The sequence below is a fragment of the Carettochelys insculpta genome, chromosome 1, assembly GCF_033958435.1.
Source record: "Carettochelys insculpta isolate YL-2023 chromosome 1, ASM3395843v1, whole genome shotgun sequence".
Classification (NCBI taxonomy): domain Eukaryota; kingdom Metazoa; phylum Chordata; order Testudines; family Carettochelyidae; genus Carettochelys; species Carettochelys insculpta.
Window position 1 is genome coordinate 65,258,905 of NC_134137.1, and position 14,873 is coordinate 65,273,777.

The window sequence follows — 14,873 nt, forward strand, 5'->3', positions numbered from 1 at the left end:
ATCCATTTAACAGAAGACTGGCTCATAAGGCATAAACATAATGTAATCCCTTTTTTTTGTAAGTAGATAACCTTACTTCTGGTATTTCCTAACTTTTGAGTGATTTCCTTACAGTCCTAATATTCTTTTTTGCATATCTTTTCTCTTCTTCCCACACAATTTCCTCATTTTTAAAAAAGAAAAATAATTCTATTATGAGAGGGTAAAACTTAGTTAGAAATGTCTATTGCAAAGCATTTTCTTATTTTATTCATGTTCTGCTGAAGTCTGTATCTAGACAGCTAGTCCAGATTAATGAAAGAAGGGTGGTCCTAATCACTGTGCACTGTACAAGAAACCATCCTCGTCTCAAAACTGCTTAGAATAAACTCGCAGACATGGCAGACAAAGACTATGGTATAAGATGCTACACACCAGCAGTAAGACCCAAAAGTAGCTTATATATATATCATATTAGACCAATGACATTTCTAAAAGAGAAGACTATAGGAACGGACATACTGGGTCAGACCAGTGGTCTATCTAGCCCAGTAAATCCTGTCCTTCAACAGTGGCTGGTGCCAGATGCTTCACTGAGAATGAACAGAAAAGGGCAATTTACCAAGTGGTCCATCTCCTGTCATCCTGTCCCAGCTTCTGGCAGTCAGTGGTTTACAGATACCCAGAGCATGGAGTTGTGTTTCTGACCATCTTAGCTAATAACCAGGGAAGGCCATCTCTCACAATCTTATCTAATCCTTTTTGAACCCAGTCATACCTTCAGCCTTCACAGTATCTCCTGACAACTTGTTCCACAGGATAACTGTGCACCACGTGAAGTAGTGCTTCCTTTTGTTTGTTTTAAACATGCTGATTTATTTCATCAGATGACCCCCGATTCTTGAAGGGGATAACACTTTTCTGTTTACTTTTTTCTATACCATTCATGATTTCACAGACCTCTATCATATCCCCCCACCATAAGCTTTTTTTCCAGATGAAGAATTCCAGTCTTTTAATACATCTTCATAGGGAAGCTGTTCCATATCCCTTGTTCTTTGTACTTTTCCAATTTTAATGTATCTTTTTTGAGATGCAGTGAACATAATTGCATGCAGTATTCAAGGTATGAGTATTCAATTTTAATAAATAATCATATAACATTTCCAACTATAAGCATAAGACTGAATCATGCAAATGCATTCGCAACTCAAACATTTCTAAGCACACATCACGATCCCTTTCATATGGTTAGTCCATTCATCAGAAGCATCTCAATCAGCTCAGTACTAATGACCTATCCACTCTCTGAAATAATTATTCCCAATACCCAAAACTAAATGGTATGCTCTTTCAGCAACCTTTAAAGCTAAGACGGGATTCAAATAAAAGTCAAAATATTGGAACATTAAAAGATTCATATGGAAGTGGGTGAAAAATTATGTCCTAGTGAGTAATTCTATGTTAATATTGGACATGTGTTTAAGGATTGTTCTGAAGGGGAAAAAGGAAGAAGCCAGTCTTTGCAATCCATCTAATATCCCTTTTGTTACCATTTATTAAGTGTCATCATAGCCTTTACTGTACAGGTTGAACTTCCCTGTCCAGTATCCTGAGGACATGACCGGTGGTGAACAACAGAATTTGCAGGACCACAGGAGGTCAATATTGTCTAGCAGCATTATCAATACTTCCACTGCTTACTGGGCTCTTAGAAGCCATTTGGGGTAAATTAGAGCTAAATAACAGCACAGAACACTGAGAGCCCTGGTGTCTATAAGCAAACTTTATGGGACTGCAGGAAACTTGGCCACAATCATGGTAAGTGGTCATCTGGCTAATCAGATTTTGGTGGATTACATGATGTTGACAGATGAGAGAATTCTGGATTAGAGAAGCTCAACCTGTACTTTATTTGTACATGTAAATGCTACAAATGTGCTGTGAAGACTTACATTTCTCTCCATATTTTATGCTAGCTGTGTCTAATATATCCCTTCCCCAAGTACTTGCTAGAATTGGCCCTCATTTGCATCTGCATTTCAATTATATTTTAATTCTCCATCAAACAGCTTTTCATTTAAAAATAAAGGAATCGGACCTTTTCATAAGTAACACTTAACATTACCATGTTCTCGTGTTCTTTTGAAACTCAAGCAATGTAAGTCATAAACCAACATGTTGCTGACCTTGGTAAAATCATTAGAACAGCTTGTTTCTAGGCAAGCCATATCTGATTTTCTGTGAATAATCAGAGGTAGTCTAAATATGTGCATGTCTTCCTTCATATCACTCTACTTTACCTTTGAGTAAGAACACAAAATGCTATTTCTATACTTATTATAAACATTATTGTAGTAATTATAGCTCATCTGAAAACTAGTTTTCCTACAATTAGAAAACTTAATATTCAGTCTGCTTATTATATAAAATAATTCTTTAAAATGCATGCTTTGACACACAATTTAAAAGAAACAACTCATCCCATCTTCTCAAAATGTATCTGTGTAGGCTTTATTTTATTAGTGTTCACATTGCATCTTACCTGACTGATATTTCTTGTGTTAAACTTCCTATCCCTATCTTTCTGGCTTTCTGAACTGATGATCACTGGTGCTCCATTAATCTGAACTGATTTTAACACCACAGTCCTCTTTAACTCTATTTCATAAGTCACTTTTGAAACAACTGTCTTAATACGGATCCAATATTTTTCCCCTCTCTTGACTCATCCTTGACAATTATGTCCTGTGCACAACAGTTAAATATGCAGAATCCAATGATTGCAATACAACTAATATATGACCTTTTTAGATATCTTATTATGTAGGGTTAAATCCAAATATCTCATGTTTTGGCAATCAGACAGAATAAAAGTTCTTTCCCATCAAAAACTAAGATCATGAACTAAAAATAATCAAACATGGGAAAACAAAAAAGCCCCACCAATATTGAATCCAAACATTTAAAAATAGATTCTCAGAAATATTAAGAATTACTATTCTTCCTTTTGTACTAACTTCACATTTCCTATAAAAAAAAATCTATGAATATTTTAAACTGCTCATTGTAGCAGTCAATTTAAGTCATTTTTCAATTATACATTGCTTCACCATCTAGTCACCATGAACAAAACAGTAAAGACAGGGTAGGGAACCTACAGTCCGAAGGCCAGATCTGACCCCCTATTTTCTAGACCTTGGCCTCAGCCTTCCCCGACCCCCACTGAGCTCCAGCCCTGTGGCAATTCTCCCAGCCCGCAGGCTTATTGGGAATCAAATGAGTGAGGGTTTGTTTTTTTCTGCCCTTGTTGGAGCAATGACCACTGAGGTTTTTCTGTAGGCAGTTTGGTGTGTTGGGCTTGTTTTGTTATTTTGCTTCTCACTTTTGTGCGGCCCGACTGATTTTTCTGTGACTCAGTGGCCCCAGGCTGAAAAAAGGTTCCTCATCTCTGCTTTAAAAGTCAGCAGACTCGCACAAAAAGTAAAATAGAAAAACTGAAAATGAGGATTACTTTATTAAATGCAAATAATTTCTCAAGTGTATCAGGCAGTCAAGGTCGACACTTACCTGAATTGCTGCTCTCAGATTTTTCTTCTGTCAGGCTTTCTGGTGGAAAAAAAAAAATATTTCTGTGATCTCAGAGTATGACAAAAATTATTCTGAAGTATGTGTAAGCAGTAAAAAAAATCGAAGAATGTACAACTGGATAAAAGGGATGAGAAATAATACAAACACAAAAGTCATTTTCCTAGAGTTTATAAATATACTTGGCAAGAGGCAATTCCCCACAAAGAACAACAAAAGTCTCACTTGGAGTCCAAACACCGAACAAACTCCATGCAGAAGCATCCCTAAGCTCCTGTTAGTAGGGCTCCATTTGGGTGAAGGCACATGCCGATATGGAGTCAGTGACAAGACCGGAACTGAATAATGAACAGAAAACGTGAGATTCACAAGGCCACACTGATCAAGTTTGTAGGCTTAGAAATATAGATTGTTCTGAAGAGAGCTCTTCACTCTTGCAGTTTCAAGGAGCAGGAAGAGAGAGAGCAGTCTGTTCTACAGCTTTCTTGAATATTAGTATACAAAATAATTATCCTTCCTGTTAACCACCCTTCCACAGCTGTCTAATTTACCATTTCATCATCATTAATCATCATTTCATCTGTAACTGAAGACCTAAACACACCTCAAATGAGGCTAGGGGCTCTTTGGGCTAGGCAATGTATACAAACACAGTCCCTGCTCCAAGACACTTACAATAAAATAGGCAAGACAGAAAAGTGGGGGAGGGAAAACAGAGGCACAGAGTGGGCAAGTAACTTACCAAAACTTTCAAGTACTCTATCCCCTACACTGAAGTCTGCACAGTGCAAATTACAGCCATATAATCGTGCAGGATATGAAAAACAGTGGATATATTTGACTGAACTGAACCCTAAACTACAGAATTTTGTCAAGTTACATTTCCACACAGAACTATGACCATTCAAAATTAAACCGGATTCTTTCCTCCCTGCCTTGACCACTAACAAATGTCTGCCCAGAATAGGAATAAAAATAGCATTTCCAAATACAGAATCATATTAATAAGAATTATTATCCTCAGCTACTCAAGCCAACAGAATTGCCATAGCTACCTTTAAAGATTATTTACTTGCAACCTGAGTGACTTATTACTAGAGTTCAGTGACAACAACAAGTCCCATGGCACCTTATAAACTAACAGACTATCCATTAGTCTATAAGATGCCACAGGACTTCTTGTTGTTTTTGAAGATACAAACTAACATGGCTACCTCTCTGATAGAGTTCAGTGAGTAATTCTTTTATTCAACTTATTTTCTCATTTTCATGCCCGTGAGGACTGACAGGCTGGGGGACTAAACACATTAGAAAAAATGAAGTCTCCCACAAGAATCTTGTTCTTGGACATTACTTATCATGAAGTTTGAGACTTAGGGTATCATTTGCTCAATGAGAGAACACAATCAACAATCTCATCTATCTACACACACAGAATATATTACAGCTTGACTGCTTACAGAATCCCCCAAATTGGTGTAGATTCCCAGCAACATTCAAATATACTAGTATTTTATTCCCATAGGAATAAAATGTCTTTTTTTGTTCACATGCCTCTTTTAACATTTTACTTGCCATTCCTATATTGTATAGCATTACTCAAATATTCAAGCAAAAAGCATTCCAATTTGGTTGTGGTTTATTTCCACAAAATTCTGTACGCACAACAAATACACAAACCTAACTGTAGTTGCAAATGCACAAAATAAAAGATGACCTATCCCTATCTAGGTTATAAAACAACTGAAAAGTCATTCAAGTTGTAAAAGTCATGACTTTTTGGATCAGAAATTGCATACATGTTTAGACTGTGGTTTTGAAGGAGTGGGAGATTAGCAAGGGAACACTCGCAGGAAGACACTCCTATGGGGGTTTAGTCTCAGGCTGCTTCATAACCTATTTCCTGAGAAGGATGAAATCATCACCAGAAGGAGCATCCAGCCCTGGGGCACACAATCACACACATGCTCCAGCACTTTTTCCAAGCCATGAAGCCTGCCTTTCAAGGCAGTACAGCAATACCAAATACTCTTGTTTCCCGTTTGGCTCTGGAAGGCAAACATGATAATGGGTCAACCAACCCTGACAAATCTAAGTGATTGGCTTTGTGACCTGGTGCATAGGCTCACAATACCAGTCAAATTTGCTGGAACTATAAAAAGTTGCAGTTTCTGCAACATAATTTGTGGCCTTCAATTTTCTTAAAGCTTACAGAAAGCCATTTCATAATTCTAGAGTGTCTACACTCCTGAAGTGTTCAAGTAAGTTCTTCCACAGGTCATTTCGCAGAATATGAACAATATAGGGTTTGTTACTCAGCTAAGACTATAGCATAAAAGGCAACATACTTAGGCAGTCCACATCATTTTGAGTTTTAGACACTAGATAAGGTTACCAAGTTCTACAACGTAAATGAACGAGATTGCTTTTATTTAGCTACAGAACATACCCTCAACAGCAGAGATAACTCTAAAATTTAGATCCTAGAAAAATATTCAGCCTCTTACTCAGAATTAGGCAGTTTATTTATTATATGTAGGCCCTCTGCTTTCACATGTATTTGGGGTTTCCCTTTCTTCCAGACAAACGCTGGAGAAAGTAACCCTTCTGCCTAGTTACTAAACAGATCACTGCAGATTTGTTCAGACTCTTTAATGTAGGAGTACAAAAATGCCAAATCCTATTGTCTAAGGTTCTGGGAACCTCTGATAAATTAGAGTGTCTATATAATCTTTAAAGATACCACAGTACACGTTTCCAAACTGACTGATCACACAGTGAAAGAACTTTCACCACTAAAATTTATTTTGCACTTGATATCTGCAAAATGCCATATTTGAATTTATAAAAGAATTAACAAGGTTACTCAAGGCATTCTCATTAAAACAACAAAAACGAAATCAAACGTTATCTTACTCCTGACAATCAGCCAAACTAAACCAATTAATAGACATCTATCCATCTTCATCTCACCCATCAGCAAGGTGGTGAGCAAACTCCATCCCCATTTTACAGAGGGAGAAGCTGAAGCAGAAAGATTTGGTAATTTGTCTAATGTGAATGAAAGGCTGTTATCCATCAAAATGCAGCCTGTAAAGAAGTCAATGTGAGTAGCAGTATTTGGTTTTCTGATTACAGAATGCAAGTTCTTTTTGATCTTTGCAAATATTTTGGAATCTGCATTAACAAGATGGGCTATTGTTGTGTCTACAGGTTGAACCTCTCTCATCCAGCACCCTTGGGACGTAATTGGTGCCGGACAAGAGAATTTGCCAAACCACAGGAGGTCATATTGTCCAGCAGGATTACCAACACTTTCACTGCTTATTGGGCTCTTAGAAGACACTTAGAGGTAAATTGGAGCTAAATAACAGCACAGAACACTGAGAGCCAGGACTCGTGGCTGTAAACAAACCTTATGGGACGATGGGAAACTTGGCCACACCCATGATAAGTGGTCATCCAGCTAACTAAAATCATGCCAGATTATGGATGTTGCCCAATGAGAGAGTTCTAGATTAGAGAGGTTTAACTTGTACTTCTTTTGATCATGATGAATAGTAATGGAGAGATAGCCCTGTTAATCTATATTCTATCAAAACAAAAAGCAGTCCAGTAGCACTTTAAAGACTAACAAAATAATTTATTAGGTGGTGAGCTTTTGTGGGACAGACCCACTTCTTCAGATCATTGCCAGACCAGAACAGATTCAATATTTAAGGCACAGAGAACCACACTTTATACTTTTTCTGATTTGTCTACCTTGATAACAATTTTTGGTTCTCTGTGCCTTAAATATTGAGTCTGTTCTGGTGTGGCTATGGTCTGAAGAAGTGGGTCTGTCCCACAAAAGCTCATCACCTAATAAATTATTTTGTTAGTCTTTAAAGTGCTACTGGACTGCCTTTTTGTTCTTTTGATCATATCGCTGCCAAAGGGTATTCTCCTGCTGCTGCCACAGCCCGACATGCATAAAATAACACGGAGGCATTAACTGAGACCTCACAGGCATCTTGGACAATGGACGGTGCAACTAAATGTTTGAATCACAAAGGTACATGAAAATGGAAAGGGTGGCACGAACAGAAAGTATTAATTTACTGAGGCTTTACTCTTCTCTTTTTTATAATTCTCATTTTATTTTTCAGAAATTTCAAATTTCATTTTACTTAGGTGGAAGAACTGCACAATGTCCTGGCCCCACTAGGTGTTGGATGGATATCAAGAAAAACGGAAACTTTAATACAGAAGTGGCAGAAGTTATTTTGTTCAGCAACTGATCTGAAAACTCAAGGACCATCATTTAGCCCAACTCTAGTTTGAAATAATACACAAGACGCTAAGTATCTTGAAAACTGAGGATTTTACAGAAAACAAAATAAAACAAAAAACTAATTATAATGATGATAGCAGCATGGCTTTAATGAAGCAAGAGAAACATTTTTTTGAGGACTGTAATCAATTTCTGTAAGTAAAATCTTTTCTCCAAAATACTTAAAATGGCTGGACGTCTGAGGTTTCAAAGATGTCAACTAGTAACAATAAACCCAAACTACAAACCATGAATATCAATTTTGGTGGGCATGCAACTGCGTGTCAGGAATCTACCATTGCAGTAGCAGCTCAGCATGCCAATTCAGAAAGGGCTTTTCATGTGGGAATTAATGTGAGGGAAAAAAAAAAAAAGAGTCAAAATCAGCTGTGGAAAAAGAGAATTACATAGCTGGGTAGAGAGATATGCATGCGGCCTATTAAGAGAAATGGGCAGATCAACCTGGAGCTTTGAATGCAATCACAAAAAGCTTAAATTTGATGCACTGGAAAGTCTCTAAGAAAGGAGTATCAGTCAGAAAAAAAAACTGGTATGGAGGATATTAGCAGCTGCTTTTTTGTTGTGGACTGGAGGTTATGACAATCCACACAATCAATCCATCAATCACCGAGTTCCTCTTGGAAAGAGAGACAGATAATTTAGTTATTTTCTGTGCTATTTATGCTGGAATTTGCTATACTAAGAGAATTTCTTATGTAAGTTTAGAAGGTACAAATTGCTGTTAGCTGATGTTCAAAAACTACACTCGTTTAAAAAACATTTAAAAACCTACACAACTTTAGTTTTAACTATTTGGTTATTTCCTAGAATCTTTTGCCCTACTTTTGAAAAGAAACAGTCATACCACATTTTATAACTCAGTGTGGCAGCTTGATTTATGAGTACTTCAGACATATGGTAAACTCTTTCATATCCGGCAGCTCCAGGACCAGGAGGGTAACAAATATTCAAATATTCTGGATAATGGAGAGGTATACCTAGCAATACATAACACTAAAGAAAAACAAGATTAGGTATTAAGAATCAAACAAACGTATGCAGAGAGGTTTATTTACCAACAGCAGCAGTGTTGTACATTGTAAACTTATACTGTATCTGCTGTATTTACTTGTATTTACTCTCACTATACAGCAAGGTCTCAAGAGTACGTGACCCCACTCTTACACGTCTGACCCCGATTCCTACAGTAAACCCTGTACCACAATTTCCAGTTGTGCTTAACTCGCTCCCCACCTGCCCCGATTCAACCCCCATCGGCTCTGCATGGCCCCAGCTCAGTCCCCCCAGCTCCACACCCCTCCCGTGCACAGCTCCTGTTCGCCCCCCGCCCCCAACCTCTGGCTCTAAATCACCACCCCTCAGACAGGCTCAGGCTCAACCTCCCGAGCCCCAGTTCAAACCCCCTGCCAGCTCACCGCCCACACTGAACTCTGGCTCACCCCATACACCCACACCGAGCTCAACACCACTCACGCACAGCTCCAGGTCACTCCCCCACCCCAGTTTAAACTGCCCACGCATGGCTCTGGTTTGCGCCACCTCCGCCCCCGCGCAGCTCCAGTGCAACCCCAACCCCACCCCCACTACCCGCTAGCTCACAACCCACACGTGGCTCTGGTTCAAGCTTCCCACCACCTCGCACATCTCCAGTGGAACCCCCTTGCCAGCTCACAAGCCGCCCGTCTCACTCCCTGCACAGCCCAGGTGCAGCCCCCCGGCTGGCTCACAACCCACACGCACCTCTGGTTCCAGCTCAACCCCCCGTGGCCCAGCTCACCTGCCACACACAGCTCCGGTTCAACACCACCACTCACCCCCTTATAGCCCTAACTCACCCCAGGCTTAGCTCCCGGCACCTGCCTTCCATGGCCCCAACCCACAGCCAGGCTTAACCCTCCCCAACTGCTATCCCCACCCCAGGACTTACCTTTCTGCCGCTTCCCCAGCTGAAGAACATGTGTTCTGCCAGGGAAAAAGATGGACCCCCACTTAACGAAGAATCCAGCTTTACACGAGGGCACATGGAACAGAACCCTCACGTAGTCTGAGACCTGACTGTGGCGTATTACAGAAAATGTAACTACATATTACTTATGGTTAAAATGCCAGTTATTTGAGAGTTCCGGATAACAGAATGACAGATATGAAAGAGTTTACTGTATAATTAACTTAGAGTAAAACACAAAGTAGCATTTAACTTGTGTCTAGGAACAAGTTATTAGAAGAAGACAAGGTCTAAGACCTATGAAGCCAAACTCAAAATTCCATGTAAGCAGGGCCTTCTCCACTCAATGGAATTATCCACTTTTGCCAAGTCTGAATTAGCCCACAGTGTAAAACCAAAACATATCCTATATGTTGTTCCTGATCCTGCTGTTCTGAATCACACAAGTAGCACATTCTACAATGCTATCCAAAATCCAATACAGTAAGGAAAGCACTTTTCATTATTCATAAATCAAATATTTGAAAGTTAAGTTAAAATTTAGAGTCAGCATTTCTGAGCTACCTGCTGTCACAAAATGATATAAGAGGCTACTAAAATAGGATGGAAACTGATTCATAGTTACTTTAAAAAATAAAGTGTACTGCTAAATATTTAACACAATCACCTTCCAATTTTTGATCCAGGATTGAAATTGTCGAATTATGCTTCTTTCTAGCCCTATGGTGACTGCCAGAAGAAAGCTCAGAAATGATAACTTTAATCAAACATGTCTAATCTAAAAAAGAGACCTTGCACACATATTTAAAAAAAGCAGTTAAGTAGCACTTTAAAGACTAGCAAAATAGTTTATTAGGTGAGCTTTCGTGGGACAGACCCACTTCTTCAGACCATAGCCAGACCAGAACAGACTCAATATTTAAGGCACAGAGAACCAAAAACAGTAAGCAAGGAAGACAAATCAGAAAAAGATAATCAAGGTGAGCAAATCAGAGAGTGGAGGGGTGGCAGGGAGGTCAAAAATTAGATTAAGCCAAGTATGCAGACGAGCCCCTATAGTGACTCAAAGTTCTCCTCCTGGTTTAAACCATGTGTTAATGTACCTAATTTGAATATAAAAGCCAGCTCTGCTGCTTCCCTTTGAAGAAGGGTGTGAAAATTCTTTTTCAGTAACACACATACCTTGAGGTCATTGACAGAATGCCTCACTCCATTAAAATGTTGACTAACTGGTTTGTGGATCTGGAGTGTTTTGATGTCTTTTTTGTGCCCATTAACCCTTTGTCTAAGGGAGTTAGAAGTCTGTCCAATATACAAAGCATCTGGGCATTGTTGGCACATGATGGCATATATGATGTTAGTAGAGAAGCATGAGAAAGTGCCCGTGATTCTGTGAGTAACCTGGTTAGGTCCAGTGATGGCATTTCCAGAGAAGATATGTGGACAAAGCTGGCAGCAGGCTAAACCGGGACGGGAACTTTCTGAGTCACTATAGGGGCTCGTCTGCATACTTGGCTTAATCTAATTCTTGACCTCCCCCCGACCCCTCCGCTCTCTGATTTGCTCACCTTGATTATCTTTTTCTGATTTGTCCTCCTTGCTTACTGTTTTTGGTTCTCTGTGCCTTAAATACTGAGTCTGTTCTGGTCTGGCTGTGGTCTGAAGAAGTGGGTCTGTCCCACGAAAGCTCACCCAATAAACTATTTTGCTAGACTTTAAAGTGCTACTTGACTGCTTTTTGTTTTGATAGTGTATAGACTAGCACAGCTTCCTCTCTGATGATATTTAAAAAAGTAGTCATTTTACTCAATGTAACATACTGAAATACATGCAAAAACCTCCAAAAATGTTCCTACCCACCCCCAAAAATTACAACTATACCAACTGATGACAACGACAAGACAAAATGACTGGAAACACAAATAGCATTGTTGCATAGCAACTGGTGATGTACATATGGTGATGTTTATGGAACAGGATGTTGTTCATATTCAATGCAAAAATAAGACCAAAAATTAGCCCAACAGCAAGAGAAACAATTGTGTTCTGGGTTCCCTGTGCAACAATCACAGAACCACACCCTCCAGTTACCCAGCTTTGATAAACTAATCTTCAGGACCAGCATACTCAGACATTAGTGTTTTACCCAGCAACTGGATACATGTATTGCAGATAACATGCACTAGTATTCTTACCAAAAAAGGCCGTGCAAATCAAACCAATCAAGAAACATTCTGGGATGGGTAGTATAGGTACAAAACCTACACTAACTATTTCAAATGTTAATTTGTAGTTGGACAACACAGCATATTAAGTTGGTATTTTTCACTTGGCGTCTTAGAATGCAACACAATGCTTCACGGAGTTCCACAGAACTAGACTTAAAATATATAATGCTAAAATATACAATGGGTGCAGAATGAAACTGATGGGGACAGCACAGGTTCCAGAAACACATCAACACACAAAGCCTAGTATATCTTAGGAAGTGTACAGCTATTTCAGTGCTTCAAGATGCAGATAGGCACCTAGTAAGATTTTTACATAGACTTAGGCATCTAGCTCCCATTGCATACAACCTATATGTATACACATGACCAGTAAGCAAACTTAAGTCTGGGTACACGGTCTGTTTCAAGACCCACAGTGGGGTCACTTTTTTCACTATCTAGATTTTAACAAATATTAAGCAAACATCTTCACAATGACAAGACTAGAAGTAGAGGTTTTCTCAGTAGCCCTGAAGTTATGCAACATGGTACTATGTGGAGGACCATCTATTAGCTCTCAGGCCTGATTCCTTACCCGTTTTTTCAGAGAAGCCCATAGAGAACTAAAGCAAAGCAGTGTCTTAAATCTGCATAGCAACCTCTCTCTGGCTACTGTTAAGAACAGAAAAGGCAGATTTCAGAGGCAGCTACGTCCATCCCTCTCTTCTCAGCCACCAAGGGAAGTCGCTTTCTGTGGACATCAAGAAAAAAGATGCAGAAACAAGGAACTATCTTTGAGCTATGAACATGCCCTAAGTGAAAGAGGAAATACCTTTAATCAAGTGGGTTTTGATGAAGGTTTCTGTTTCATTTTCTGTCAATTCTGTCTTTGGGCCACCTACTTGGATTGGCACCTCTACCGGCATTTTTGTTAATTGCTGTAGAGTTTGTGACAGACATTTTAAAAACAGGAAGAGGACTCAACTCATGAACACATTCCATGGAGGTAAGGAGATGTAGTGATAATTGGGCCCTGGTTAGCCTACCCCCTCTGTGAGTCAAAAAACCAAGGGAAAGTCAATACAAGTTTACATAGTGTTAAAATAACCCACGATTATTGATGGGAAAAGGTGCAAAAGGGAGAAAGCTTTAAACAGGCCAAAAAAAAAAAATCAACTGATATAAATTAAGGACTGCATTAAGACCATGTGTGGGACCACAAATTAAGAGACCAAAATTAGCATGATGGAATAGGCTCAACCAGTGAAGAAAATAGGGAGGGGATGGGCTATTCCACCTATCATCCCTTTCTGGAATCCTTAAAAAAAAAAAAAAAAAACACTTCAGGTGCAGGCGAGCACAAGCACAACTACTACTGCCTGAATTAAAAATATAAGAAGAGGAGCAAGTGTCACCGTTATGGGTGCCAAACCAAAACACTTCCTGGGACAATGGAATCCATCATGACACCACTGGGCATTTGTCGTCCTAGTACTGAGAGACATCACAATCAAATCAGACCAAGAGAGGGACCCAAATGGCATTGATACTTTCTCTGGCTCCGTAAGTACTTCAATCACCACACGTGTGCCTCTCTTACCCCTGCCATTTGTCCTTTTCCTTTCACACCTTCATACTTCTCTTTTCCATTCTTCTGTTTAAAAAAGCTTCACTTACACAATCAAACCTATGTATTTTGCAACACTGCTGTAAGCCTGTGGTGAAAGCTACGACTAAAAGCAATGTCTTAACTACCCAACATTGATACAAGTTTGCTAGGTCTCCAAATAGCTGATAAAAAACAATAGGCTTATACCTGTTTTTTTCCAGCAGTCAGATTGGAAATAAAAGTCATTAAATGACTTAATTCTTCTCTTCATTACAGATGCTGTGCACCAGATTGAACACTTTTTCTACTGGATTGATTGTTCCGGATAAACACTGCACATTCTATTCAGTAGTGCCATATGCCCTGAACAAACATTATGTATTTATTAAAACTCACTAACTCAAGGGTGGTACTGTGTAAAAGTGTGAAGTCGAGGGAGTAGTACTTTGTAAAAGTGTGAAAAAAAACTCCAAGTAGCACTCTCTAGATTTCTACAATGGACAAATTTTAGAAGCAGATTATGCATGCTAGTTAAGCCTTACAGTGAATCTCAAACATGCTTGGATAGATTACACAAAGGTCAGGCAGGCTGTCAGAGGCATAGCCGTGTTAGTCTGTAGCTGCAAAAACAATGAGAAGTCCTGTGGCACTTTATAGACTATGCATAATCTAATCCATCAAACAGGCACAGAGTACAGCACATTCTTTGTACAGATTTTTTGTAGGCTACTAGAATTATACACAACTTACTAAATACAGTAGCCCTACCCACCTAAATGCATAAAACTCAGGGACCAAGGGGTATGTCTGCACTAGAAACACTACAGCAGCAGCTGCATCAAAGTAGTGAAAGACATATACTATAGCAACAGAAGGTGTTCCTCCATCACTGCAGTAAAATCCACCTCTTTGAGAGGCTGTATTAAGGCTGACCCAATTTCTGTCACCTAGGACTGTCTACAACGGGGCTTACATCTACTAATTACATCACACAGGGCACATTTTTCACAGTGCTGAGTGACACAGGTAAGTTGGCATAACTTCGTAGCACAGAACAGCTTAGAAACAAACTTCATATTCTTCCTTGGGATTTGTCCAAGGATTTATAAATGCAAATCCATATCAGTTAATTATCTAGATAATACTGATTCCCCCCAGTGTGAGCCGTTACTTCCATTTTACTCATTGCATGCTTTTAAGGCCGTAGGA

At 39.3% G+C, this 14,873-nt stretch overlaps 1 protein-coding gene across 1 annotated transcript in view; it reads right to left on the reverse strand.

The window, feature by feature from the left end:
- GTF2F2 (general transcription factor IIF subunit 2) overlaps nucleotides 1–14,873 on the reverse strand; it is a 140,312-nt gene that overhangs the window by 105,982 nt on the left and 19,457 nt on the right. The window contains exon 5 of the mRNA XM_074982807.1: nucleotides 3,550–3,588. Within this exon, the coding sequence (XP_074838908.1) occupies nucleotides 3,550–3,588 (39 nt within the window). The remainder of the gene's footprint in view (nucleotides 1–3,549; nucleotides 3,589–14,873) is intronic.